We start from the raw sequence: 26,233 nt of genomic DNA, 5'->3' as shown, positions 1-26,233 counted from the left end.
CTTTCTGGTCTATGGCAATGTTACAGCTCTGTAACACCCTGGTTAGACCACACTTAGAATATTCTGCTCCGTTCTGGTTGCCATGTGATAGGAAGGACGTGGAAGCTTTAGAAAGGGTATTGAGATTTACCAGGATGCTGCCTAGACTAGAGAGCATGTCTTATGAAGACAGGTTGAGCGAGCTAAGGATTTTCTCTTTGGAATGAAGGAGGATGAAAGTTGACTTAATGGAGGTGTACAAGATGATAAGAGGCATAGAAAGGATAGAAAGACAGAGACCTTTTTCCAAGGCAGAAATAACTAATACCAGGGGCAATAACTTTAAGGTGACCGGGGGAAAGTACAGGTGAGTTGTCAGAGGAACAGAGAGTGGTGTATGCATGGAAGGCTCTGCTAGGGCTAGTAATAGAGGCAGATACATTAGGAGCATTTAAGAAACACTTGGAAAAGCACACGGATGATAGAAAAACAGAGTGTTATGTAGGAGCGAAGGGTTAGATTGATCTTAGAGTAGGCTAAAGGGTTGGCAGAACATTATGGGCCAAAGGGCCTGTACTGTGGTGTAATATTCTATGTTAATTGAAACAGGAAAAGTATCATACTTCCATTGAAATAAGTCACTGTAGCGATAGAATACCATTGCTGTTAGAGAAGTAAAAATATAAAATTCTGGAAATAGGCAAGGCAGCATTTGTGGAAAGAGAAATGGAATTACCGTTGCAGATTCGCTCTCTTAATCAGAAATGGAGAAGTTTTAAGTTGCCGAAAGTAGGTGGGAAGAGGTAGGTCAGAGAACAGTGTGAGGGCACAATTAACAATTTAATGAGGATAGACTGACAAAAAGATAAAAGCAGATCAGAGCATTTGCAGGGAACTAAAACCGCAAGGGAAGACTGTTGGAAATGACCAGCAGACCAGACAGTATGTGTGGAGAGAGAAATAAAACTGAGTGGATATTATGGATGGGTAAACCTATAGCAGACCTGGCCACTTATAACATCAACTAAGAATGCAAGTTTCCTGAAGTCTTTGAATTGGATATTGAAACATAAAAGCTGAATCAATGTTAAGACAGAGGTGGATTGCTGAGTATCTAATTATGCACCCCCATTGTCTCATCATCTCCTCAACAAGGATATGATGGTGAACACCAGCGATAGAGATGCTACACTGAGCAAAACAATTAGGGACTAAACCCATTACTTGCTTTTCCCATTCATGTCCTCATTCATGGCCCTTGTGGCTACGGGGGTCAGGGGGTATGGAGGGAAGGCTGGGGCGGTGTTCTGAGTTGGATGATCAGCCATGATCATGATAAATGGCGGTGCAGGCTCGAAGGGCCTACTCCTGCACCTATTTTCTATGTTTCTATGTTTCTATTATCCCATTTTTTCCCTATCAGCCTGTAACATAATGAATGTCACATTTTAAGCAGCCAGTGTGTTGGTAGCAAGCACATGGCCAGTTATGTTTGAATGTGAGTGGCTATTGAAAGCACAGGACAATTAAATTATCTGGCTTCATGGGATGCTGTGGCATTTGAATGTCATCCTTCAAGTTTCCCCTCTCAATGAAAAGGAGCACGTTGTCGTAACCTTCATTAAGAATGGACTTTTCAGCATTATATTGGTCACAACAATGGCATTTTAGTAGACTGATCTCAGGTTTTCATTACAATTTTCTGTACCATTGAACATCATCCTGGGTTCAAGTAATTTGATCCTTACTTGGCTGAAATGATTAACTACTCAGTTTTCATTTTAATAATTGTGAATGTTCCACTGTCAGACTGCAAATAGTGCATATGACTGCAAATAGTTTTTCAGTCTTGTCCTGATGGATTGGATATTGCTCAAGCCAATCAATCAGTGCAAAAGTTATACAAGCTGCAATTCAATGCCATGACAACATGGAAGAAGCCAACACCATACTAAATTCCAAGACAAGCCATAGAATTTTGTTACAATCTCTGAAGTTATAATTATTGCAGAGTTTCAAAGAGTGAAAGCTGCATATATCATATAACCCTTACCTTTTTCGGGCCATGACACTGGAGAGCTGTCCCTAGATTTGGATTTCAGGTGTCCAACTAAAGCATATTGTTCAGGAACTTTATAAAGCTTGTCGGAACTAGGACTGAGATCATCTGCCTTTTGTACTAACAGCCTGTCTGTGAGTACTGGAGAATTATTGTCATAAGGTGAGACTTCTCCACTTGACATCTTGTTGGAGTCAGTCGATGAATGTCTTCCTCCCAAAGTATAGGACATCTCTGCCCTTGTCAGATCCGGACTCCTGTTAAAGATAATCACAGCTGATTATTAAAGTGCACACAGCTCACTACAAAGAGTTCAAAATAGACTCCCATAAACAAATTCCCATAAACTGGCACACTCAAGACTTTGGTAGTCCTGGTCAGAAAATATCACCCAGTGAGACTGGTGCCGAACCACTGAGATTTGTGGATAGTCGGACAGTGGAGGCTTAGAGTTTTAAAGTGTTTAATCAGACAGTAAATCAAGTTATTAACCATGATTCAGTGGTTGGACTCTTGCCCCACAGTCAGAAGTTTGGGACTTCAGTTCTGTTTCAGCAAATAATCCAGGCTGGTATTTCCCTCCCATACAAAAGAAACTTAAGTCCTAGGCCCCTCCTGCCCTCTTTAGGATGACGCTGAAGTTTTATGATGTGGCTCATAGTAGCCCCTCTGTTGAAGTTACTTCCACAATGCTGTTGTGTGCCGAGTTACAGGATGGTGATACATTTCCAGGTCAAGGTGGAGTGCAGACTTCAGGGGTTCTGCATGTGGTGGTGTTCCCAGACAACTACTACCCTGGTCCCTCTTGATGGCAGAGTTGACAGGACTGGGATTTGCTGACAGAATAGCCCAGGCAAGTAACTAGAGTGCAATACAGTGCCTTGAAAAAGTATTCAGCCCCCACAACTACTTTCACAATGTACTATCTCATTTTCTAACCTCTGGAGACTTGCTCTTCAGCCTCTGCCACTATGGAGGTAGTAGGACAACCAGATGATCAGATTTCCCGAAAAGTAGTCTAGGGATCAAAGGGTAGGCATTCCTAATCGTAGTATAAGTGGTCAAATGTGTTGGGTCCCCTGGTGCTGCAGGTGACTTACTGATGATATCTGGGCAGAGGTTTCTTCAAACAAGCCTGACTAAAGTCACTGACAATGATTTGAATGGTGTTGAGTAGACTGTTTCTTGTTTGCCAATCATGGCACTCAATACCTCCAGTGCTTGATTAACATTGGTGTTTAGCAGTATGTAAACTGTGGTTAGGATCATGGACAACTCTCTTGGTAAGTAGAACAGACAGCACTCAATCATTCAGCAATCCAGCTTGGGGGAACAAGAGTACGACAAGACCACTATGTCAGAGCACCACCAAGAGTTTATCATGACACACACTCTCACCTCTTGCCTTCCTGCATGTTCTGCAGAGTGATTCATTTGGTAGATCAAGAACCCCTTGGGCAGGAACACCATGGCCAGCATGTCTTGAGTGAGCCATGTCTCCAAAAGACACAGAACATTGCAATCCCTCATTTCCCTCGGAGAGAGCAATCTTGCCCTTAGGGCCTCAACCTTGCTCCCAGTGACTGTAAATTTGCTAGCAAGATACTGGGTAGAGGAATTTTTACACCCCACGTTTTTAGTATGGCCTGATATTTACTTAACAGCACTAGATTGACCACTGCTCCCTTGATCATGCATTCTCTTGTCTAGCTTATTAATGCTTAGCACAGATAAGACAGAAGGAAATTATTAGCCTCGAGTGGAAGTTCACTTGCAATGGCAAGTACTACTCACGATGACTGTGAAGCTTTCCTCCGCAGCAAATAGTCAACAACATCTGGATCTGTCTCTAGCAAGCTCATCAGCACCTCGTTCTGTAGCTCCGGGGGAACCTGAGAAATGATGCAAATTATTTACAAACTGAGTGATCTGAATTCATAATGAAACACTGCACATAATGAATGTATAATTACATGTCCTTTCTTCATAATCACATCACTGGACAAGCATTCATTTGTCAAGGAACAGAAAGAAAATGTTTCATATAACAATTAATAAATGAAATATATATAACATGACAAATAAAGGTTGGGAAATACACATGTACTTCAAAATGCTCTTACTTTCATCTAAAATCAGCTTATTAGTGTTTGCTTTAAAATACAAAGCCAAGTCTTTAACAAGTTAAATGGGTTAAAACCTACTGGGAAACGGCAGAAAACAAAGTTTTCAAAATTCAAAGTAAATTTTATGATCAAAGTCACCATATACAACCCTCAGATTCATTTTCTTTCAGGCCTACTCAACAAATCTATAGAATAGTAACTAAAACAGTTACTACTTTCGAATGACTGCGAAACTAGGGCTTTTAAAATGTTTTAAAAATAGATGCTTTAATCACTAGTGCACCACTTACTAATTTTGGGTTTGTCATGTTTACGAACTAACAGGAAAACCAAACAAAACTGATGTTATTACTAAGCACATTAGGACATTCCAGTCGATTAAGCAGAAAGCAGAAATTGAAACATTCATGGTGCACGTGTCAGCCTGATCCAGCTTTCTATGCCTCTGCAGTACCAGGCAAAACTATTGACCTACTAACATCTCCCCTCCTACAACCAGCAATTCTACTACTACCACCACCCCTCCTACTCAGTGGTGAGTCCAGAACTGCCCTGTAACTAAAGAGACCTATGGACAGATTCTCTTCAACTCTGGGTCCTCAGCTGCAGCTGATGCATCTCACGTGTTTTATCATTACGATGACCAGCCAGTTAACTGCTCATTTTCCTTTAGTAGCTTGAGATGCTTATAAATGAATTTACTTTTTTTTCTCTTTGGTGATTTCTCTTTAGTGATGAAATGCTATTAGAGGTTGGTTATGACTAGACTGAACTCCTGCCTCAGCAAGGACCTGGACCCATTGCAATTTGCCTATTGTCACAATAAGTGAATGGTAGATGCAATCTCCATGGCTCTTCGCACAGCTTTAGACCACCTAGACAACACAAAGACCTACATCAGAATGCTGTTCATCGACTATAGCTCAGCATTTAATACGATCATTCCCACAATCCTGATTGAGAAGTTGGAGAACCTGGGCCTCTGTACTTACTTGTGTAATTGAACCCTTGACTTCCTAACCCGAAGACTACAGTCTGTGCGGATTGGTGATAACATACCCTCTTCACTGATGGTCAACCCTGGCGCACCTCAGGGGTGTGTGCTTACCCACTGCTCTACTCTCTGTATACACATGACTGTGTGGCTAGGCATAGCTCAAATACCATCTACAAATTTGCTGACGATACAACCGTTGTTGGTAGAATCTCAGGTGGAGACGAGGGGGCATACAGGAGTGAGATATGCCAACTAGTGGAATGGTGCCGTAGCAACAACCTGGCACTCAATGTCAGTAAGACGAAAGAGCTGATTGTGGACTTTAGGAAAGGTAAGACGAAGGAACACATACCAATCCTCATAGAGGGATCACAAGTGGAGAGAGTGAGCAGCTTCAAGTTCCTGGGTGTTAAGATCTCTGAGATCTAACCTGGTCCCAACATATTGATGTAGTCATAAAGAAGGCAAGACAGTGGTTATATTTTATTAGGAGTTTGAAGTGATTTGGCATGTCAACAAATACACTCAAAAACTTCTATAGTTGTACCGTGAAGCACATTCTGACAGTCTGCATCACTGGTATGGGGCGGGGGGGGGGGGGGGCGGGGTTGCTACCGCACAGGACCGAAAGAAGCTGCAGAAGGCTGTAAATCTAGTCAGCTCCATCTTGGGTACTCGCCTACAAAGTGCCCAGGACATCTTCAGGGAGCGGTGTCTCAGAAAGGCAGCGTCCATTATTAAAGACTTCCAGCACCCAAGGCAAGCCCTTTTCTCACTGTTACCATCAGGTAGGAGATACAAAAGCCTGAAGGCACACACTCAGCGATTCAGGAACAGCTTCTTCCCCTCTGCCATCCGATTCCTAAATGGATTTCGAAGCTTTGGACACTACCTCACTTTTTTTTAATATACAGTATTTCTGTTTTTGCACATTTTAAATAATCTATTTAATATACATAATTGATTTACTTGCTTATTTATTATGTTTTACTTTATTTATTATTATTATATTTTTTCTCTGTTAGATTAGGTATTGCATTGAACCACTGCTGCTAAGTTAACAAATTTCACGTCACATGCCGGTGATAATAAACCTGATTCTGATATCAATTATATCAATTCCAAATGCCTCTGATCAATAGAGAAATGCAGAAATGAAAACAAAAGGTGTGAAAGGTTATCACACCAGTGCTGGAGACATAACCTCAGGGCACAAGCCTGGAGATCTGATCACCACACATGGCCAACTCTGCTTGATACCATCTTCAATGATACTTTCCATCACTCTGCTGCTGACTGAGAGCGGTTGCTTGGGTGGGTAATCGGCTGGAATGGATTTATTACATTTTTTGTGAATATGGCACAGCTGGGCAACTTTTTACCTTGTCAAGTAGATGCCAGTGCTATAACTTTACTGGAACAATTTAGCTCAAAGCACTGCTGGATCTGTAATGTTTATCTTCAATACTACAACTACAAATTTGTCCTCTCCCATGCTTTGTTGCATCTAGTGCTCTCAGCCATTTTTAGCAAATGAAGTTGGCTGGATACTGACCTCCATAATGGTGGAAAACATTTTCCCTTTTCTGTAGTTAAGAATCCCCACTATATTAAGGTGTTCCTAATTTAATGCCAGGAGAAAATTGTTCTGGGAAGGGCACGGAGATCCTTCAGGACAAACTTAGGGATTTCCACAATACTGGGATGTGCCGTGTATTGTCCTGCAACAGTGTGGGAAGTCAGAAGCATCTTCTGGGAAGTTCAAGTCTTTTTGTGGTTTGCTAAATCTGTGATTTAGCTAGCAGATTGCCTCTTGGAACTGATAACCAATGCCAAGAAGATTCACAAGCATTTGTCAAAATTGACTGCTGGCTCTCTAAAGAACCATTGTTTTAAAAGAGTAGAAGTAAGGAAAATGTTGGGAATTGTGCATAGAAATTTGTCTTCTCAGAGGGCAGTGACTCTCTGGGATTCTCTGACCCCAAGAGTGATAGAAGACAGATCACTAAATATATTTAAGGTGGAGATAGATAAATAGTTGAAAGCTTGAGGAGAGCAGTGAGGTACGGATACAGAAGAGGAGTTGAGGCCTGGAGCAGATCAACCATGATCATATTACTGGCAGAGCAAGTTTATGGGACCAAGAGGCTTCCTCCTGCTCCTTTTTCTCATATTCTTGTGCGTAATGTGGCCAGCTCCTGTATGCTCAACCAAAAGATATTTTACAAAGTAGCACTTCTAGACGTTGTCAAAAAATTAAGGAAAGCATCAACATAAATGCAAATTTCTCCTTAGGGTGGTGGATGGTTGGTAAAGACAAGTGGATATATTTCAGACAGGATAGCCTTCTCTTCAGAGTTAATACCATATCAATTGATCATTTTGATATTCAATGGATTCCAGTTAATTGGGAAATCGGTTAATCTGGGCAGACGCTTATTTGGAACAATTCTTAAAGAACAAAAACTAATTGAGAAAATAGCTGGGATTCTTTTTGTTTATTTGGGATACTATGCTGCTTAACTGGGAGAGGAGATGGTTGCCAAAGTTTGCAAACAGATGTTAAATAACATCAGTTTGTGTATTTCTATTCAAAAAGCAGCGATTTTTGTGACTGATTGTTGACAAGGAATAAGCAGCAAGACAATTTGAAACTGTTTTGCTCACTGCAGTTTTAAGCATTCAGGCTTGGAGACGTCAGAAATGACCTGGAGTGAAAATGAAACAATTTTACTACTTCAAGTAAGGAACTACAAATAATTTTACGGTATCAACAATCATCTCCTGTCCCAATGAAAATGAAGATTTGGAGCACGCAAGCGTTGAAAGTATTATATGAAGCCAGTCCATTATCTGCGCTGATTTTCTTCATTTACAGTCAATCAAAGGAACATGGCAAGTACACTGGATGAATTCTTACATCGATAACTATTATGAACTACAGTTTAATAGGACTGTAGTAGTATTGGTATCATTTAAATTTGTTCTTTATTTCATTTAAATAAATAATTTGTTACTCAGCTCAACAGCAAGTTATCTTTTTTACACGTTTTAACTATTTCCAAGAAATGTTGGCTAATTGAGACAGCTACTTAATTGGCCCATTTAACAGGAATCCACTGTACTTGAATGATCAGGTCTTCAATATAGAAAGCAAAAGAATGGAGGAATAGCAACAATCCTCAGAACATGGATAGATTGGCAAAATGGAACGTAAAAAATGTGTAGTAATATACTTCAGCTGAGTGCACAGAGGCAAATTTCAATTAAAGGATAGTAATTTAAAAAGCATGAAGGAGCAGTTATCTGGAGGAGTGTGGTGCATACACAAATCTTTAAGGGTGGATAGGTAAGTAGAGTAAGTGGCTAGAATAAAACATGGAATTTTTAGCTTTATTATAAAGAAGTGCAAAGTATAAATAATAAACACAAGTGATTCTGTAGATGTTGAAAATCCAGAGCAATACACACAAAATGCTGGAGAAACTCAGCAGGTCAGATAGCATCTACGGAAATGACGTTTTGGGCTGAGACCCTTGGGCCAAAATGCCGGCTGTTTATTCACTTCCACGGATGCTGCCTGATCTGCTGAGTTCCTGCGGCATTGCTGCTGCAGAGTATAAATGCTGGGCATCTTAGTTAAACTGCTAACAAAACATCGGCTAGCTGTCATGTGGACTGCCATCTTCAATTCTGGGCAGAATTCTGTGGGAAGGATGACATGTGTTGGAGACAATGCAGATGAGATTTATTAAGTTTATTTAATTTAATACATGAGACTGCAGGATTTGTGGATTAAATTGCATGCTTCTACCAAACAGCAAACACAAACACCTTGAGACAATGAGCCTCCTTGAAGGCCATGATTCTACCGTATCTTAAACTAATCCACAAAACCTGGGATTGATCATTTGGTGATTATATTACTGAAATAGTAATCCAGAGGAAGTGAATTCACATCTCACCATGGATCCGCAGGAAATTAAATACAATTTTTAAAAAGCTATTTGGGAATATAAAATAATCGTGCTGACTCCTAAAATCTGAGTGTCATTATGTATGAGTCATATCCTAGAACATTTATTCGGGTCCTTTAGGCTTGCAACTGCCTAATTATGCCAGAAGTCCTAATGTTCAGAGACCGGAGAAATATTGGTTCTGTGAGTTCAGTTATGACGTAGCAAATTGCATTGTCCTTATATTCGAGAGCGGCAAATTTTGTACATTCTGTTGCTAAATATTGAGAATTCCTGAGGCTGTACATCCCATGCGGCTCGCTGCTTGTTCCCACTGCTGACTGTAAGTATGTTCTACCTGTGACTGTTTAGATTTCCTCTGGGAACTCTGGTTTCCTCCCACATTCCAAAGATGCACAGGCTGGGGTTAGTAAATTGTGGGCATGCTATGCTAGGGCCGGAAGCATGACAGCAGCTGTGGGCTGCTCCCAGTACATTCTCGGTCTGCATTGGTTGTCTACTTAAATGACACATTTTACTGTATGCTTCAATGTTCTGATGCACGTGTGACAAATGGAGCTAACTTAATCTTATTGGGTATTCTGCCATTTGAAGAGGGAACAAAATTAAACTAGAGTTGCAGGGGAACAGGAGCCAGCGTGATAGTGGAGTGGATGTGGGGAAAGATGTCAGGAACCAAATGGTTGAGTATGGTGGACCAATATTCTGAGCTACGTATATTTCAATGCAAGAGGTATTGTAGGAAGGAGGATGAGCATTGAGCATGGATCAACACATGGAATTATGATATTGTGGCCATTAGTGACACTTCGTTGCAGCAGGGGCAGGACTGGCAGCTCAAGGTTCCACGGTTCCATAGTTTATAGTGATAGAGCAAGAAAGATTAAAGGGGAAGGGGTGGAATTACTCGTCAGGGAAAATGTTACAGCAGTGCTCAGTCAGGACAGACTGGAGAGCTTGTCTAGTGAGGCTTTATGGGTAGAACTGATGAATGAGAAAGGTATGACCACGTTAAAGGGATATTATAGACCACTTAATAGTCTGTGGGATTTAGAGGAGAAAATTCATAGAGAGATTGCAGACTATTACAAGAAACGTAAGGTTGTGATAGTAGGTGGTTTAACTTTACATTGGGACTCCTGTACTGTAAAAGGGCTGCATGGGAAAGAGTTTGTCAAATGTGTTCAGGAAAGTTTCCTTAGTCAGTACATAGAAGTCTCAACTAGAGAGTGTAAGATACTAGATCTCCTATTAGGGAACGAAACAGGGCAGGTGACACAAGTTTGTATAGGGGAACACTTTGCATCTAGTGATCATAATGCCACTAGTTTTAAAGTAATTATGGAAGAGGACAGGCCCGGTCCTTGGACTGAGATTCTAAATTGGAGAAAGGTTAGTTTTGATCTGGCAAGTGTGACAAAGGTGTACTTGGTAAGTGGGAGGTCTTCAAAGGTGAAATTCTGAGAGTACAGAGTTCCTATCAGAATAAAAGGCAGGGATAACAGGTTTATGGAACCTTGGTTTTTGAGCAATATTGAGGCCCGGATTAAGAAAAAAAAGGTGCATAGCAGGTACAGGCGGGAAGGTGAAAATGAGGTGCTTACGGAGTATAAGAAATACAAAAGAACACTTAAGAAGTATATCAGGAGGACTAAAAGAAGGTGAGGTTGCTCTAGCAGACAAGGTGATGGAGAACCTTAAGGTACATGACAGACACATTAAAGGCAAAAGGACAGCAAGGGACAAAATTGATCCTCTGGAAGATCGGATGGTAATCTGTGGTGTGGAGATAGAAGAGATGGGGGAAAATCTTGAATGGGTGTTTCACATCTGTATTTACTCGAGAGATGGACACAGAGTCTATAGAAGTGGGGCAAAGCAACACTGACAGAGATTAGGAGGAGTGTAGGCCTCCACTTTACACTCCGCATTCAAACGCCAGCAAGATGGACATGGGATGAAGGAACCTAGGCCTCCACTCCATGCTCAAAGGCCAGTGATGTGGATGTGTGCCGAATGAAATCTAGCTTTCCACTCCATGCTCAAAAGCCAATGACGTGGAAGTGTGACAAAGGACATCTGGAATCCAGGCCTCCACTCTGTGCATGAAGGCCAGCGATGTGGAAGTATGACAAGAACATGTGAGGCTGGATGAAAACCTGTGAGGATGAAGGCCACTGTCCCACCAGGTCAGTGGGTTCCCTCAGCTGAGTGGGTCCCAGGATCAGAGGTCCAGGTGGGTAGCGGGCCCAAGGGCCAGTGCCCCCATAAGTACATGAGTCAGTGAGTCCGGAGTTCAAGGCCTGGAGTCCGGGGTCCCGTCACTGGCTCGTGCTGGGTCGATACCAAAGATCGCAACTTGATGGTTGATCAGAAATCGGGACGTTGAAACCCAATGGTCGAACCCCTGGATCTACAAATCTGAGAGTCCACTGGGGAAGATGGAGGTGTGTTGCCTGTGAGTACACAAGTTTGCTAGCAGCCTAGAAGCCTGTCCTGGGGTTGGAAAACTGTCTGTGTGTTTGACTGGGTGTGTGATTTCCTGTGGGAAACAACTACTACTTTCCTGTGGGAAATACACTGTAGACCATCTTGCAACATTTAAACAAAACCTCTTTCACCCTGAAACTTCAGAAAATGTTTAAAACTTCAGAACTGTTTTCATGAGTTGTTTTGATGCAATAGAACACAAGTTTTCATTTTGCACTTTGGCATAATCAGTTAATGTTTCCTTTATAAGGCTCTGTGTATGTCTATAATTTGCTCAGCACAATACAAGTTCCAAAAGAACCAATCAGTGCAGAGCAACTCAAAGTAAAAGGATAATTACCTAACCTTTGACATGAACTGCAACCACGTCTAAATAAATATCATGGAACAAAATGTTCATGTACACAGGAACAAAACATGAAGGAAGGTGAAGTAAGAGGAGCAGGGAATTAATAAAACAAAATCCTCCTAATCATGAAAGATGGAATTTTCAGGTAACTGTTATCTCATATATCTGGAAAAATATATATACACTGCTTTATCAATTAAAAATTCTTGAACTTCTGATCAATTTTATAAGGTAAGGATATTATTAGGTGGCAGGGCAGAGTTATGTCTCTACCAAAGAAGGTGTAAGATACTCCTTCTCTCCACTAGCTTTCAGGTCACCCTTCGGCAAGGTGTATCGGATGCCTAGACAGCAGACCCCCGCACCCCCCCCCCCAGAACAGGGTCACATGAAGCTATGGGAGCAGTGAGGGATGGTCGTATCAGCAGTTGGTACATATTAGAAGTCCTGGCTATACAACCACTGACACCAGGCAGAAAATCTCTGAACAGTATTGATAGCGGCTGGGGACACTGCCCAGAAGAACGTAATGGCAAACCACTTCTGTAGAAGAATTTGCCATGAACAATCATGGTCATAGACCATGATTGCCCATGTTATACGACATGGCACCTAACAATGATGATGATAATGGAGGATATTAACTGATGTGTAACCAAACACTAAGAGGGAATTAAGATTTTAGCATACGAGGGAGAAAAATGCAGAAAAAATATGAATACTCTTACCTTCTGGAAAATATTTTCTTTAAATAAAAACACTAGACTTTGGTCTTAAAGTAAAAGGTATTCAGAAGGATAAGAATTCTTGCCGTGTATTCCTCTCAGTGAAATAGCAAAAAATATACAAGGAGCAAGCAGAAAGCCATTACAAAGAACAAGTTGCACCATATTGCTTAGGATTGTGACGGCTGCATTTGCAGATAGATGGTATATTGTACATGCACGACAGGGAAAGAGAATCTTTAGGATGGTGATGGGTGTTGGAAGTGAGCTGTTATGTTCTTGATGGCTTTTTGCTTCTCCAGTGTTGTTGGAGTTGTACTCACCCATTCAAGCAAGCAGAGAGGATTTCATCACACTCTTACCAACAGCTTTGCAAATAGTAAAAAATGTTTTTGGGTGTCGGGTGCTTAATCACTCACCACAAAGCATACAGTGAGTGCTTGAGCACCTGACTGCCTCTTGTAGCTAATTTATTTAAATGGCTCATCTAGCTGAGTTTCTCATCAAATGTGACTCACAGAATTTTATCGGTGGAACACTTAGTGATGGTGACATCACAGATACTTAGCCATCTTTAATATTGGTGTGTTTGTTTCCTGGCAATCCTATGCCATGAATACATCAGCCACACTTGCCACACATCAGACAATGTCTAAATAGTGTCTAGGTCTAGCAGCATACAGCTATGGACTACCTAATCTTCTGTGCGGTCCAAATAGAATATTGTATATTCAATGAGCTGACTTGTTATGTTTCATAACTTCAAAACATTAATCTAATTCAAAGGAAGACATGGGAGTCCCAAATGCATGCCTAACTTTGCGTTTGTTTACTTAAGTGTTGCATGCATGTATCACATGGTAGCGTGATGATGTATGCAATTAATGTATTTATACATATAACTCGTAATGAGTGATTTAAACAAACATGATTAATCAAACTATATATACAAACATATACATACACACACACACACACACACACATATATATATACACACATACACACATACATACAGTATATACAAAATTACACTTTACACAAATATTGCACAACATTCCTGCCTGTTTTGCTATAAACTCTAACTCAATGGAGAATGCATCTCAACTATATACACTTTATAGAATCAGAATCCGATTTAATATCGCCGGCATATGTTGTGAAATTTGCTAACTTTACAGCAGCAGTCCAATGAAATATATGATATACAGAGAAAGAACTGAGTGACATTAAGTTTTTACATGTCTATTCAATAGTCAAGTTAAAGTAAGCAGTGCAAAATAACAGGAATTAAAAAGTAGTGACGTAGTGTTCATGTGTTCAATGACCATTTAGAAATCGGATGGCAGAGGGGAAGTAACTGTTCCTGAATTGCTGAGTGTGTGCCTTCAGGCTTCTGTACCTCCTTCCCAACAGTAACAGTGTGAAGAGTCCTGGGTGGTGGGGATCCTTAATAATGATCCTTCCTGAGGCATCGCTCCTTGAAGGTGTTTTGGATACCACAGAGGGTGGTATCCATGATGGAGCTGACTGATTTTACAAGTTTCTGCAACTGCTTTCGATCTTGTGCAGTACCTACTCCCCACACCGCCCCCCCAAATCTCCTCAAACTCCTAATGAAATATAGTCACTGTCTTGTTGCCTCCAGGTTAGATCCTCAGAGATATTGACACTCAGGAACTTGAAATTTCTCACTCTCTCCGCTTCTGCTAATACAATTACTATATACAGACATCCACAGCATAGTAAATTTTAAATTGTTCAATTCAGGCCTAAAGGGTTTAATCACTGTGGAGGATCTCTTACTCTTGTGGGATAACGTCTTTCCTGATAAAGGGTGTCACTCTGCTTGGCAGATGAAACTTATGGCTGTGAAACAATCTCGGGTTCTGGGGCCTCCTCTGCAGTGATTATATGAGTTGACTCTGAGACTGCAGGAAGTGGTTCTGAGAGCAGTAGCTAACCTTCTTCTCTAACATTTGATCCTGCTTTCCTCAACCGATCAATGTATTAGGAACCAGACAGGCTTTGCAAAACTTGGGTGTGGCATTTTCATTTAACGCTATTTTACGCTTGATATGTATGAGTTTTCCAAAGCCATCCTTGGACACTGCTGTGGCAGCATCCAGGCTCTTTCTTGATTCACTTTCATGTGGCTTCATTGCAGGGATGTGGCATACAAATTGTCGATGGATCTCCAATCAAGTTGTAATTGGTCTCAACCAATCACGCCCCACCATGCTGATCCTGCTGTTTTTACCACATACAGGCCCAATGTGGCTTATTGGTTGTTGTATTTCACAGTGATGAATGACATTGCCACAGGAGTTAACTTTTCTCCAGTATCAGTTCTCAGTTGGATATCTTCAGGCTTCAGTTCAGTATCTTTGAAATGCAGTTCAAACTCATTTTGTGGAATAACTGAAACAGCTGAGCCAGTGTCCAATTCAATTTTAATTAATTTGTCGTTCACTTTTGGCATAAACCATATTGCTTCTCTATTGTAAATTTACGTACTTTAAATATCAACGCTACACAGTACTGTGTCATTCTCATCGATATCAGAGATTTCATCAACATCATGCAGATTACAACTTGACTTTTTATCTTTATCGTCCCTGTACAGTCCATTTATTTTTGTCTGCCCAACATGGTCTTTGTATGTGTCCTACTTGGTCGCATTTTCTGCAAGTTTTGCTTTTAAACCTGCATTGGTCTGGTGTATGTGAGCTCCTGCCACAATGATACACAACTTATTTGGCCAGGCTGGTTTCTGAATAGACATTGCAATTTTGTTCATGCTGACTCTCTTTCCTGACTGCAACTCAATTGCACCTCTGTCTGCAGTTACCATTGAAACAGTGGTTTCAACTGTCCTTTTAAATGTAAGTTGTGCTACAGTTAGGAGCCATTTTTGAATGTTTTCTTGTAGGATTCCACAAGCTAAATGATCTCTTAAGCCCATTACAATGGTAATGCTCAGACAATCCCTTCAATTCAGCCATGTACGCTGAAATGAACTTCCCTTCCTTTTGATTCCACTTAAGAAACCAAAAGCATTCTGCAATCAACAATGGCTTCCATTCTGAATGCATGGTTTGGTTGGAGCAGTTAGACTTCGAAGCTAACTGAATGCCTTTAAACACAATGCACTCAGCAAAATTGGTACTTGTTTCTCATCGGCTATTTCATTTACTTCAAAATATTGTTGAATTAGCCCAGTATACATGAGAGAGTTAACCGTTGTGTAAACAAACATATCATTCTTTCTGATATAGCCACCGATTTCTGCTTTTTTTATGATTAACATCATCCAGCACTCACTCTTTATAAACCTGCGAACTCTTCCATGTTTTGACTTAAAAAACCCAATCACATCTTCCCTTCCGAAAAACATGTGCTGCACTGTTTGTTTTGAACTTGACTGTCTACACGTGCTGGGCTGTATTTTTTTACTTGCCATTCTTCACTAGGCTTTCATGTGAATTCAAACATCTTGCTGCGCTTCAACAAGTTGGTAGCGATGTCAGGTTCATTTCAAAAGTACCTCATTGCCAATGTTACTTTTTGTAACTTCAAAACATTAAATTGATTCAAAATGGAGACATGGGAGGCCGAAATGTGTGTCTAATTTAGTGTTTACTTTAAGTGAGGCACGCATGTATTACATAGCAGCGTGACGACATACTCAACACGTATTTATACATACAACCTGTAATGAATTATTTAAATGAACACGAATCCTTAATCGAACAATATACACACAGTATATACAAGATTACGCAAATATTACGGACATTAAATACACAAAAATTCTACATCTCGCCTTGTAAGAAAAGTTACTAATGAAGTAATGAAGATGATTGGATTTAGAGGAACTCTTGCTTGTGGCTGGGTTAATGTCCAACAACCACAAACATCTATAGGAAGATGATTCCAACCACTGGAGTGCTTTTCCTTTAGTACCAGAGCTCCATAATCTCACACTTGGTCAAATGCTGCTCTTGATATCAAGGGCTATCACTCTTGCCACAATTCTAAAATGTGCCCTTTTAGTCCAAATTTGAATTCAGACTATAAGGAAATTGGAACACAAGAAAATTAGCAGATGCTGGAAATCCAGAGTAAAGTATACAAAATGTTGGAAGAACTAAGCAGGTCAGGCAGAATCTACAGAATGAACAGTCGACGTTTCAGGACTGGAAAGGAAGGGGGAAGAAGCCAGCATAAGGTGGTGGGTAGAGGGGAAGGAGTACAAACAGGTAAGTGAAGCCAGGTTGATAGGGGAGGAGTGATGGTGAGAAGCTGGAAAGTGACAGGTAGAAAACGTAAATAGCTGAAGAAGAAGGAATCTGATAGGAGAGGAGAGTGGGACATGGGAGAAAAGGAAAAGACCAGGGGAAAGGTGATAGGCCGGTGAGAAGAGAAGAGGTGCGAGGGGAGCCAAATGGGGAATGGAAGAAGAGGAAAGGGAGAGTGGGAAAAATTACCAGAAATTAGAGAAATCGGTATTCTTGCCATCAAGTTGGAGGCTATCCAGATGGAATATGAGGTGTTGCTCCTCCACTCTGAGAGTAGCCTCATCATGGCAGTAGAGCTCATCGTGGACCAACATGTAGGTGTGAGAACGGGGAATGAAATTAAAATAGCTGGCCATTGGGAAATCCTGCTCGCTACAAATAAAGCAAAGGTGCTCAACAAAGTGGTCCCCCAGTCTATGTCAGGTCTCATCAATGTAAAAGAGGCTGCATCAGGAGTGCCGGATGACATTGACCAGCAAATTCAACAGGTAAAATGTTGCCTCAGCTGGAAAGACTGTTTGGTGCCCTGAATGGAAGTGAAGGAGGAGATGAGTGAGCAGGTGTAGCAGGAGGGAGATGGAGGAAGACGAATGGACAACGGAATCATGGAGACTGTGATCCCTGTGGAAAGTGAAGAGTGGGGGAGGTAGGTAAAGGTGTGTTTGGTGTTAGGATCTTGTTGAAGATGGTAGAAGTTATAGAAGATTATGTATTGGACGCAGAGGCTCATGGGGTGGTAGGTAAGGACAAGAGTGCTAAGGTGGCAGGACGATGAGGTGAGGATGGATGTCTGGGAAATGGAGAGATGTTGGTGAGGGTAGCATCAATGGTGGAGGAATGAAAACCCCATTCTCTGAAGAAAGATGATGTCTCTGATGTTCTAGAAAGGAAAACATTATTCTTGAACCAAATGCGGCAGGACAAAGGAAAGGGAATGGCATTTTCACAGGTGACACGGTAGGAAGACATATAGTCAAGATACTGTAGCTATGAGAAACAGTGGGTTAAAATTGGGAGCTGAGTGATCCTTGTGAAACCCAGACTAAGCAGCAATGAACAGGATGTTGTTAAGTATTGCTGAATAGAGCAAATAGAGATTCCTTCCATCATGTTGCTGTTGTCTAGGAATAGACTGATACAACAGCAATCAGGCAGATTGGACTTCAGTGCTTTGTGCAGGCAGAATGTCCCTGGGCAATTTTTCACATTATCCATTGTTGTAATTATACTGGAATGGCCCAGCTAGAACAGCTGGTTCTAGAGTGCAAACCATTAGTACTGCAGCTTAATTCATCCTTGGTTCTTATACAAGAAATGTGCACGTATAGAAGTGGCATGTCACACTCTCCTTCGGAAATCTGCTCCAAAGGATTTGGAGATAGATAGAAGACAACTGCAAAGGCTATATCATGCAGAGAATCACTCTGCATTTACCCATTGCCCTTAACCCAAATCATTCTCCCAAACTGCTGAAATATTTTGGTATGATAGAGTAAGTACCGTCAAAAGTTTAAATTTGTCAAGGGAATTAGGAATTTGGGCAGCTTATGTTCCAACGATATTTAGTTCCACACATTTGTTGGTGCTGCTTTGCACACTAGATGGCTGCCCTCTCCTGCGGACTTAAAATACTTCAAGGCATTTCTTGAATGTTCTAACAAGAGTTATCCCTCAATCATCTGGGGGATAAAAAAGACAGACTTCCAAACTGTTACCACTTTGCCTTTTGTTAAACCTTTACTGTGTACAAATTGCCTTCTACTTCAGAAGGTGCTTTACTGACTGTTGGGAGTTAATGCTCTAGAGATAGCCAACTGATTTCTATGTGCCTTTCTTAGTAAAAGAAATTTGGAACTGCCTCACCTTGGAATGCATCTTTAGAAACAATAATAATAGAATTCTGCACTTTTGGTAGGGAGATGAGGATTCAGGCAGGTAAAAAAAGTTAAGATTCAGATCAACTATGATCTAATTGAACAGGTTGATTAGCTAGTCATGTTCCTCTGTGGTTAATAACTTGCACTACAAAATAACAGCACTGGGAAGCTTTGAAGAACCTCAAAACAGAAATCATAAAATCTTTTTTTAAATCCATTTTGCAATTATATTTAAACCCCGTGCAGGTCACATGATAAGCTGAAACTCTTCAGCTACAGTCTCAGACTGGAGCACAATCTGTGCATGTTGCATTTCTGAAGAAGACAGTGCTTCACGACTGTTTCCAAGGCCAAGTCACGTACTCCACTCAACCTATGTAGGTCGAACGCACTTTGCGTGTGCAAATGGTTGGCAATCACTTGCTTCTGCACTGCACTACACTAAGTTATCTCTTTTTAAAAAAGCCAGATGTTTCTTTGATCGGGTCCAGCACATATGTCAAAACAATGCTGTGAACTGTGGCGTCCTCGGAGCTGAAGAGACTGAAAGCTAAACAGAACACTGACTGGCTGCTCCAGAGGCAGCAGAGATTCATTATAAAGAAATTCTTAGGCTGTGTTCCCACGAAACTTTCACCACATGAGCAAGGAAGGGTGAATATGGAGTGCAAATGAGATAAAACAAATATTAGCAGAAAAAATCTTTGTTTGTCTGGCTTTAGCACAAAGGGATATCACCTGTCTTGACACTATGCTACTTAACGGCAATTATTACATTTAGAATCTTTCAGCATTTCAATATGATCTTGCGACTGCTTTGGTTGGCAGGAACCTCCTCTTCCATGCTTCAACTATGAAGTGTTGGATTAATCTGTAGGAACCAAAGCCAATAAGGAACACAGTGAGCCATACTAGCCTTGATTTTCACTTAAATGGACAAGAGGAATGATCACTGGTACTCAAAGCAGTGGAAGAGCACAGCTGAAGATAGAAGTTTAACCTTTGTGCTTGAACAAGCCGAAAGAGGGAAGCCACTTGCCTCTGTGGGCCTCTTCAGGTCCTTGGTCCTCTTCCTGCAAGGCTGCTTCATGGGGAAGCTACAACTGCCTTCCGGAGTAAATCCGGATGATCCCACTGGTGATAGCACAGGGCAGTTAACATCTTAGTCCATGTGTATTTTGTAACTCTTTTGCTCTGGACACCAGTGACTACCAGGAATAGTCTGGTTGGCAACCAGGAATAGTCCGGTGACAGCGTGGAGAGACAGCGGACAGCCAGGAAAGACTGGCACCGGGGGTGTCAGGATTGGCAGTCCGGGCACCAGCTCAGAAGAGCACCCACCTCTTGAAGCTTCTAGTTTACATGGAGAAACATACCCTCGGGGTCCTCCGAGAGGGAGGGAGAATGATGGACCGAATCGGACAGATACAGTTAATTACAGGGAACGACTACGACCAAGAGCTAGGATAAGAGGCTCTGAGTGTCCAGTGTGTTGGTGTGGGAGAGCGTTTTTCAGCATTAAAGGTTTACGAGTCCACCAAGCAAAGTTGAAGTGCTATTCCATCCCAGTGGATGAAGATGAGATTTCTTCAAGCACAGATGATGTGGTCTTTTCAACCACTGATTCACAAGCCACAGCGATTTGCTCTGGAGAGCATCATCATACTCCAGGTCAGACGAGAGATAACCCAGGTCAGGTTTCAGACCACAGTACCCAGGTAGATTCTTCGCATGATGGCAGTGGTGAGGAGGTAGAGAAGAAGAGGAAGGTCAAGTGGCCAGCAATGGCAGATGAGAAGGCTTGGCGTGTATTTGATGAGGATATCAGTATGATGTTGGAGAACACTCTCGGGGAACATCAAAGAGAAAGTTGGAAGTGATGGGCGATATGATCTACGATGTTGGAAAGTACAGGTTTGGTTTGGTTGAGTTGAAGAAAACAAAGCCTATACAGCAACCAAGCAGGTGCCAGAAGGAGATTAGTAGGTTGAGGAGAGAGCTTAGATCATTGAGTCAGAGGTGGAAGGTAGCAAGTGAGGGTGACAAGCCAGGGCTTGCTGATCTTCGAGAGCATTTTCGAATAAAGTTAGCATCACTCCATCGTGCAGAGTCACAACATAAAAAGAGAAAGAAGAGAGAGAAGGCAAGAAAGTCATTCTTTGAGAACCCTCACGAGTTCACAAAGAAACTGTTTGAACAAAGTAAGAGCGGGCAGCTTAACATCTCTCAACAAGAACTTAAGGATCACCTAGCAAGCACTTACTCTAACGAACAGCGGGAGGTTCCTTTGCTTGATACTTCAGGGCTTGTGAAGCCTACCAAGCCAGGAGTGAAGTTCGATCTGTCAGAACCCAAACTGGCAGAAGTCGAATGGTTCATCAGAAAGGCAAGGTCAGGCTCAGTGCCAGGACCTAATGGAGTGCTGTATAAGGTGTTCAAGAAGTGTGAACAGCTGAGGAAATACTTGTGGAGATTGTTAAAGGTGGTGTGGAGACAAGGTGTTGTTCCTTTGTCATGGAGTGAGGCTGAAGGAGTATACATCCCGAAGGAAGAGAATTCTTCTACATTGAATCAGTTCCGACCAATTTCACTCCTGAATGTAGATGGGAAGATTATGTTTGGCATTCTGGCAGAAAGAATATCTTCATTTGTGATAGAGAATGGATTAATAAATACATCTATGCAGAAGGCAGGAATACAAGGCTTCCCAGGATGTCTTGAACATTCTAGTATGATATGGCATACCATCCAGGAGTCAAAAAGGTTGAGAAGAAATCTGGCTGTAGTTTGGCTTGATCTGGCAAATGCATATGGTTCTGTTCCCCATGCCCTGATTGAGTTTGCGATGGAATTCCTATGGATTCCTGCTAAGGTGAGGAACTTTGTTATGCAGTACTACAACGATTTCCGGATGAGGTTTTCCACTCAGCAGTTTACAACTAGGTGGCAGAGTTTGGATGTTGGAATCCCAATGGGATGTGCAATTTCACCCATCCTTTTTGTGTTAGCCATGGAGGTTATTGTGAGGGCTTCAGAATCAGTGGGACCAGGTGTCGCACTTGATGGCGGAGAGGAGTTACCACCAATACGAGCGTTCATGGATGACCTTACCCTTTTGGGTCCCAGCACGGAGGCAGTGGAAAATGTACTATCTAGACTCGAGGAGCTAATGGATTGGGGAAAAATGAAGTTCAAGACCAAGAAGTCAAGGAGCCTTGTTCTTAGGAGAGGAAAGCTGGTTGACTTTCATTTCACCCTTTGAGGAGAGGAGATTCCATCCATTCAGGACCAACCAGTTAAGAGCCTCGGGCGATGGTACACAGAGGAGCTGAGAGACACCAAGAGGGTTCAAGAGACAGGAGAACAGATCAGCAGAGGTCTGATGTCTGTTGATGAGTGTGGCTTGCCTGGCAAGTTGAAGTTGTGGTGCTTGCAGTACAGACTGATGCCACGGATAATGTGGCCACTAACTGTCTATGAAGTGGCAATGTCCCACGTTGAGGCAATGGAACGGAAGATCAACAAGTATGTGAAGAAGTGGCTTGGAGTACCGAGCAGCCTCACCAATGTTGCAATCCACAGTAGCCAGACAAAGCTTACCATCCCAGTGAAATCCCTTGTTGAGGAGGTCAAGGTAGCCAAGGTAAGATCATTCTTGATGCTTCGAGACTCAAAAGACCCTGTCATCAAGAACACCCAGCCGGATGTGAGATCAGGCAGGAAGTGGTCAGCCCGTGTAGCAGTTGATGAGGCAGAGTCTAGATTGAAGCACAAGGAGACGGTTGGGGCTATCCAGCTAGGCCGCCAGGGACTTGGATGGACAACCCACAAGTGGTGGTCATCTTCTACAGGTAAGGAGCGTCGTGAGCTTGTAACACAAGAAATACGAGAGGTAGAAGAGGAGAAGAGGTTAACTAAGACAGCTGGCCTGGCCAAACAAGGGGCTTGGACCCGGTGGGAAAGTGTTGAACAATGACACCTATCTTGGAATGTTCTGCGGCAGATGGAACCGCTCCGCATTTCTTTTTTATGCAGAGCAGCGTACGATCTGCTCCCAATACCTGCCAACCTCAGCACCTGGTGTGAAGATAAGACAGACAGGTGTGCTGCTTGTGGCGAGAAGGGAACACTTCAACGTATCTTGAGTGCATGCACAGTCAATCTTTCCAGCGGCATGTACACGTGGAGACATAACAACATTCTCAAGGTTGTAACAGAAGCAGTTGAGCAGAGAGTACTGCAGCACAACTTATCTCATGCCCCATGCTGCACAGAACATCGCATATCATTTGTGAAAGCAGGCTCCAAGTCAAGGGTGTACAGCACAGGCTCACGATCAAGCATACTTTATTCAGCCAATGATTGGTGTGTCAAGGCTGACTTGGACGGGAAAGGCAGTTTCCCGGAGCAAATAGCTTTCACAACATTGCGTCCAGATATAATCGTATGGTCTGACACCAGTGGAGAAGTGGTTATTGGTGAACTCACGGTCCCCTGGGAAGACAACATCGATAAAGCCCATGAGCGCAAGTTAACCAAGAATGCAGAATTAAGATCAGAGTGCAGAGACAGAGGGTGGAAGGGCTCATGCTATCCATTCGAAGTAGGCTGCCGTGGGTTTATTGCGTTCACTCTCCAGAAGTGGCTGCGTGACCTTGGCTTCACTAGAAGAGAGATCAAGTCAACCAGCAGGGCTGTAGCTGAGGCAGCAGAGAAAGGATCAGCATGGGTGTGGACCAAGTATGTCCAGAGGGGCAGATAGTCAGACAGTGTATACATATCTTGTAAACCCTTCAGTAGTTGCATAGACACCTGAAGAGTAGACTATCTGTTGGATGGAAGCGACCAACAACTCTGATAGAGGTAGATGCCAAGTTTTTAAGCTCACCAGTGGGAGGTGGTGCTTTAGCACTGCTGGCCCACCACCTCGAAGGAGTCTTGATCATAAGCAGGCCAAAACTCCTGAAGACAGGTGGCAGATCAACTGATGATCCCACTGGTGATAGCACAGGACAGTTAACATCTTAGTCCACGTGTATTTTGTAACTGTAACTCCAGTTAAAATTGCAGACAAGCCCCGATTACATTTTTGGAGCCAGACTTAAATATTTAAAGAAGGGTGCTGCTAGTTCCAGTTAACAACCTTTCTGCCTGGTCAGAAGAACTAGATCAGTGATTCCCAACAGGGGCATTAGGGGAAATAAAAGTCGTTGGGGGGGGGGAGGGCGTTCAAGATTTTGGGGGGGGGGCGGTAAGCAGCATCCTAACTCGAGGCACGAGACCTGACCGACCATGCCAACTCACTGCCGTCGTCAACATCTGATAGTCATTCCCAGTTTGTGTTAATTTAGCCCCATTAATGATGGATAAATACGTATGGTGCAATCTCTATGAGTCTGAAGGTGGTGAAGCCTTGAATTCTAACCCTGCTAAGAAACAGAAACTACAGAGAGTGTGTTAATACAATGTTACCTCCCTGGAGTATGGTTTTATTGTTCCCGCCAGATGTGCGACGCCCCATATGTCTTATTTGCAATACTGTACTGTCTCATGAAGCCATGAAACCATCAAGATTGCAGGAAAATTTCCGTAAAAGAGACTCTGAAAAGGCTACCTATGATATTACTCAGTTCCAGAAGATGAAAGAAGCATTTTAAAGTGTTGAACACTTGAGTCATTTGCCAAGAAAGCTAAAAGTGACCTTGATAGTCGTCACAGTGCTTCTCATAACATTTCCAAAATGACCTGCAACACACATCAAAGTTGCTGGTGAACGCAGCAGGCCAGGCAGCATCTGTAGGAAGAGGTGCAGTCGACGTTTCAGGCCAAGACCCTTCGTCAGGACTAACTGAAGGAAGAGTGAGTAAGGGGTTTGAAAGTGGGAGGGGAGGGGGAGATCCAAAATGATAGGAGAAGACAGGAGGGGGAGGGATGGAGCCAAGAGCTGGACAGGTGATAGGCAAAAGGGGATATGAGAGGGTCATGGGACAGGAGGTCCGGGAAGAAAGACGGGGGGGGGGGACCCAGAGGATGGGCAAGAGGTATATTCCGAGGGACAGAGGGAGAAAAAGGAGAGTGAGAGAAAGAATGTGTGCATATAAATAAATAACAGATGGGGTGCGAGGAGGAAGTGGGGCATTAGCGGAAGTTAGAGAAGTCAATGTTCATGCCATCAGGTTGGAGGCTACCCAGACAGAATATAAGGTGTTGTTCCTCCAACCTGAGTGTGGCTTCATCTTTACAGTAGAGGAGGCCATGGATAGACATATCAGAATGGGAATGGGATGTGGAATTAAAATGTGTGGCCACTGGGAGATCCTGCTTTCTCTGGCGGACACAGCGTAAAAAGTAAAGATGGAATACAAAAGTAAGCTGGCCAATAATATTAACAAGGATACCAAAAGTTTCTTCAGATATATAAAGTGTAAAAGAGAGGTAAGACTGGATATCAGACTGCTAGAAGACAACGCTGGAGAAGTAATAATAGGAGAACAACAAAAAGGTAGACAAAATGAGTAAGCATTTTGCATCAGTCTTCACTGTGGAAGACACTAGCTGTATGGTGAAAATTCCAGGTGTCAGGGAGCATGAAGTGGTTTCGGCCTGAAACGTCGACTGTACCTCCTCCTAGAGATGCTGCCTGGCCTGCTGCCTTCACCAGCAACTTTGATGTGTGTTGCTTGAATTTCCAGCATCTGCAGAATTCCTCTTGTTTGCGTTTCCAAAATGATCTCATGCAATTGGTGAAAGATTACTAACGCCTGCTGTATCAGAAGTGCTCACCACTGATCTCAAAATGAATACCAGTATTTTAAAATCAATTCCTCTGAGTAAGAACTGTAGCTCATAGTATTGATGAAATGAATGAAGACATCGAGTATCGATTATGCACAGAGCTACAAAAAACAGAATTTGGGATACAATTGGATGAGCCAACTGTGCAAGACAATGAGGCATTGCTAATGGCATATGTACAGTTTATCAAAAATGGAAAAGCTTATGAAGAGATTCTCTTTTGTAATAAGTTTAAAAACAAATATCAATGGAGAATCAATCTACAACAAGCTCAAAATGTACTGAGGAAAAAGAAATAGGTTAATTACTCAGTGCGGAATTTCCAGATCATTCAAATCCTTGAATCGATTCTGAAAATCCTTCTTCAGCAACTGCAGGTGGAAGCAGTACTCGTAATTAACCTATTTCTTTTCAAGAAGAAATTATCAAAATCCAGAATGATGAAAAAGCAAAATTGCCGGCTTTTGTGGTACCTAGCTACATTGTCATATGAAGTTTCCTGGTTTTTGGAGAAGAGCCAAACTGCTCTTCATTGTATTTCCATCCTCCTACTTTGTT

The 26,233-nt window shown here is 42.2% G+C and overlaps 1 protein-coding gene across 6 annotated transcripts in view; it reads right to left on the bottom strand.

The window, feature by feature from the left end:
* LOC140199142 (rho GTPase-activating protein 6) overlaps window positions 1-26,233 on the bottom strand; it is a 565,740-nt gene that overhangs the window by 10,119 nt on the left and 529,388 nt on the right. For all 6 annotated transcript variants that reach the window (XM_072260734.1, XM_072260739.1, XM_072260737.1 and 3 more), the window contains exons 10-11: window positions 3,833-3,930; window positions 2,033-2,295 (exon numbers count right to left, since the gene is read on the bottom strand). In XM_072260734.1, the coding sequence (XP_072116835.1) occupies window positions 2,033-2,295; window positions 3,833-3,930 (361 nt within the window). The remainder of the gene's footprint in view (window positions 1-2,032; window positions 2,296-3,832; window positions 3,931-26,233) is intronic.

The sequence above is a fragment of the Mobula birostris genome, chromosome 6 (genome assembly GCF_030028105.1).
Source record: "Mobula birostris isolate sMobBir1 chromosome 6, sMobBir1.hap1, whole genome shotgun sequence".
Lineage (NCBI taxonomy): Eukaryota > Metazoa > Chordata > Chondrichthyes > Myliobatiformes > Myliobatidae > Mobula > Mobula birostris.
The sequence above is the reverse complement of the archived record's forward strand: the minus strand, read 5'-3'. Positions and strand labels throughout refer to the sequence as shown.